Here is a 4,321-nt window from a genome sequence, read left to right on the forward strand (position 1 = left end):
CGGTGGTTGAACTTGAATGTCACCGACCTCCTCTGGAGTCTCATTTAGCCACTTGTTTTTTTAAGACATGCAAAAGCTTAAAAACTCAGGGGGTATGAAATCATACCTCTGAATATTATATTCCATTTTTGACAACAGATCCTCCTAAATGTTACACACTGGAGCTTTAATGGTTGAAATGGCTAAATTAAACTTTACAAAAAACACTATAGTATAACTTTAAAGAATTACTATATTAAAAATGGCTATAGTAATTCTATGGTTTTTTGGAACTCACTATAGAAAATTACTATATTAATACTATTGAATTGGCTACGGTGATCTTATAGTGAAGTTATATTTACACTAAAGTGTTTATGTAATATCACTATTGTCGTTGCTGTAGTATTTCTATGGTTTTTAGGGAATTACTAATAGTTATACTATTTTTTTTTAAATAGTATTACTGTAGTTTGTTCTATAGTCTTTCTATGGTTTTCCAGACATACATTTACTGAAACATTATCATAATATTACTATAGGAATGTTCTATAGTATGTTAAAAAAAACAACACTATATAATACTAGTAATACTATTTAAAATAGTATGGGAGAACTACAAAGATCTAAAAACATAGTATTAATAATTAACTATTATAGCGCTGCTATAGCTAATTAAACAACACTAATGAAAAAAAAATACTATAAGACGCTACAAAGCTAATATAGGACATTCTACAATTCTTATAGTATACTAATACTATAGTTCATTTTCATAAGACAACTTTAACATCTATTTTTCTTGGCATTTTCCCCTGAAGTGGAGAGGTGATGGTGAGGAGGCAGACAGGACAGAGAAAGAGGGGTATGACATGCAACATAGGTTTCCCAGCTGGAAAGTGATACCCATTCACCCGTGGGAAACTGAAGTTTCTCCTCTGCCTCTGGGACGTTTACAATCTTGTTATTGTGCTTTGCTGTGCAGACAGCGTCACTGTTAGAGTGACATGAAGGACATTCACAAGTGCATGTTGTACTTGCAGAAGATGTGTGTCAAATGTTTGCTGTCTGTTCTGTTACTGTATGTATCTTCTGATATAGCTATCTGTTTCACGTCAGTGTTATCCTACGAAGATAGCGATAGCAGGGTATAAAAGGGATGGGAGCTCAATTCATTAACTAGGTGAGCCTTTCCTCCCTTGCTTCCCTACACAGACCTCCAGAGAGATCCATACTCCATCCACCTACAAGCATGCTGTGTGGAAATGTCGGCTGGGTTGCTGGGCTGCTCTGTGCTTGTGCTGTGATGTTAGGACCTATGGGCCAACCTGTGGACAACATGGAGGTGGGAGAGGTGTTAAGGGGAGAGAATATGACAACTCCTGCACGCAACAACTGGAATGAGTCAACATTCGCTGCCAAGGTGAGGGAATGAATGATAAGTTGCAGTCCAGTGTTCTTCTGTGTTCAGCCCACTGAAGTGTTTATTATGTGGGTCCTCAACTGAAACACTGCCAAAGCCCTTCTGGAAACAAGCCAAATATTCTGTATAATATTATATTTAATATGATCTAATATAATCTTGTATTGAGCCAAACAACCTGCCAGTGTGGTAACCCAGTTTGGCTTGGCTAGAAACTTAAACCTAGCATAAAAATCCAGCCACTGTAATGGGCCATAAAACTAGAAAAGGGTCAAGAATTTAAGCAGAATTAAGTTGTGCTTATTACAAGCAGGGAAATCTCAGTTGTTTAAGATCGATAAGTATTTTGGTCACTTTATTGAGCTGGATTTAAGTATTTGTACCTTAATCTAAAAGCAGCTTACAATAAAATACACTTTCACAATTTAACAGCATAATAAAAATTATTAATTATTAATTAAAAAGTTATTTTGTCTTAAATGAAGGCACCAGAGGCAGAAATTTTATATATTTCAGATTACTTTTCTAATGCAAAAAATGCTTAACAAGATTATTTTTCTTTTTTTAGACAAAATATAAGACTAATATTCCAGAAACAAGGCTTTTCTACTTGCGATTCCCTTTTTACAGTAAATAGATCTTATGAGTCCTGGTGCTGTTAGGAAATTAATAATTTAGAGTATTTATTTTATGTTTAGTTTGTTTTCATGACCTAAGACTCTACAAAAACAGCTTCTTGTGTGTTGGCATTACTCGCTGCTTGGGAGCCAAGCACATTTTAAACTATTCAGGTTAGTTTTCAGGGGACCCTTTAATGATGTATGACATTTATCAGGAAAAAAAACTGGAGAAAGTAAAATTGACATTAAAAGGTTGCACACACATCTAATAACTAAATATGTTTTTCATGTTTGTATGTCAAAATGTATATATGAAACAGAGGAACTCGGTGTATGACAGTGTAAATGTTTAATTGAGTATACATTTTTCAACAGGACCGTTTACAAAGAAGATGCAAATGTCCTTTAAAGTATAATACGTACCTCATTGTATAGGTTTAATATCATGGTAAAAAATGATTGTCTGTCATTTTAATGGTGCCTCTGCTGTATGGACACATTATAATACTACTCTGTGTGTGTTGCAGAATTATGTGCGTCAGTCCTTTTTGTTGTCTGCTGCGGAGCAGGAGTTTGTCCTGAAGAGGAAACAAATAGCAATGAAGTCACTCAACAACCTGGGAATCACTTTAACACTGGTACGACTGAGGAAACTCAGCTTTCTTTATCATTCTGTCTCCCTTTCTCACAGCCTTTCTACATTTATATATGCACATATGCCTGTTTTGAGAATGTTAAACATTACTATATCAGTTTTTATAAAAGTAGACAGACTGTGAATTGTGTTTTGTAGCCTTTTAACATCAATTAATTTCAGTATTGTAATTTTGAAATAAGACTATAGAGTCTACAGCCATGTTAGTGGTTTTGTGAGGCTCTACTTCAGCACAGCGGTGCTTTGACCTAAATACCATACCATGTTCAGCATCTTCAATTAGCAGGTTAGCATGCTAACATTTTATAAAAATAAAAATATATTTCATGTAGGGACTACAACTTGCATTTTGTTGTGCAGCCTAGTGTTATAAAATAATAAATAAAAGAACCTAGCACAAAGAATGAAAAAAGACATTATGACCTGACTGTGGCACTAGCTTAAAATTCACCCTGTAGGCATTATAAATGAAAACATTTCACAGCAATCCTTCCAAACTTGGTTATCATTGAATTAACCTTGATTTGGTAATGTTCCGGCATAACTAATAACAACAGCTGTTCAGGTTAACTTCAAGTAGGTTTGGGGTTAATAATGCTTTGGTCAAGAATAAGCAAGGGCCTTTGGCCTCTGCCACAACTACAGTGAAATCCACACGGACGCAGCAGTAACGCAAAGCAGCATCCTTGTTGACTCTGGTATCAACAGTATTTCTGGAAAACAGTTTCTGCCCCTCTAATGGCAGAAACTGTTTTAAGATTGGTATTTTTTTCCCATTCATATGTCTCCCCCTTTTTTTCCACTCCAGAACTCAGTTCCTCACATCGCACTCTTGGGGTCAGGTGGGGGTCAGAGGTCAGCCTTGAGTCTGGTGGGTTCCCTCTATCAGATGGAAAAGGAAGGCCTGTTGGACACTGTGCTCTACCTGGGAGGAGTTTCTGGCTCTGCCTGGTAAACACTTACACACACAGTCACACTTAATCGATTTATATGTACACTGCATTACATGGAAAATCGGAAAAATCTGTTTACCCTAACTTGATCCAGCCTTTGTATGAGACCTCTTTGTGGTTCACTGAGGCACTGTGCCTAATATGAATAATAATAATAATACATTTTATTTATCAGCACTTTCAATAAACTCAAAGACACTTTAAAGATGCTGGTTTGAATCTGAGTTTAAATTTACTTACTAGCAGTATAACTGATATATGCCATGTGGACACTCAAATTTCAGTTGCCCTTCTCTGCTCTGTAGTTTAACCTCGTCTCACTGAAATTTTTATTTTATTTATTAAATTAAATTTTGCTTTATCGCCATGCAAATTACAAATACATCATTGCCAAAGCAGGTTGTATGCTGTTTACACAGTAACTATTATAATTTAGAATGTAAAGGAAAAAAGACAAAAGGTTTGCACATTACTACACATTATATAACATTCACTTTTCCACACTACAACTATTCTACAAAGTAGTGAGAGAAAGACAAATAATGGCGAACAAATAACTGACAGTTGGACAATTAGGTGTTGTGTTAATGATTAAAACCATCTGAAAAAGAGATCAGAAACAATCACACCTTGTGGAAGCGGGGTCATCCTTATGTTCCCCAGGTCCACTAAGGTTAGGGTTAGGGTTAGG

General features: G+C 35.6%; 1 protein-coding gene across 1 annotated transcript in view; it reads left to right on the forward strand.

The window, feature by feature from the left end:
* The first annotated feature begins 1,297 nt into the window (after window positions 1-1,297).
* The window catches only part of LOC118323053 (cytosolic phospholipase A2 gamma-like), an 8,050-nt gene continuing 5,026 nt past the window's right edge, over window positions 1,298-4,321 (forward strand). Inside the window, exons 1-3 of the mRNA XM_035654973.1 lie at window positions 1,298-1,402; window positions 2,550-2,660; window positions 3,486-3,628. Of these exons, the coding sequence (XP_035510866.1) occupies window positions 1,298-1,402; window positions 2,550-2,660; window positions 3,486-3,628 (359 nt within the window). The remainder of the gene's footprint in view (window positions 1,403-2,549; window positions 2,661-3,485; window positions 3,629-4,321) is intronic.

This window comes from Morone saxatilis, unplaced genomic scaffold (assembly GCF_004916995.1).
Source record: "Morone saxatilis isolate NCDOM2014 unplaced genomic scaffold, NCSU_SB_2.0 Contig14, whole genome shotgun sequence".
Taxonomy (NCBI): domain Eukaryota; kingdom Metazoa; phylum Chordata; class Actinopteri; family Moronidae; genus Morone; species Morone saxatilis.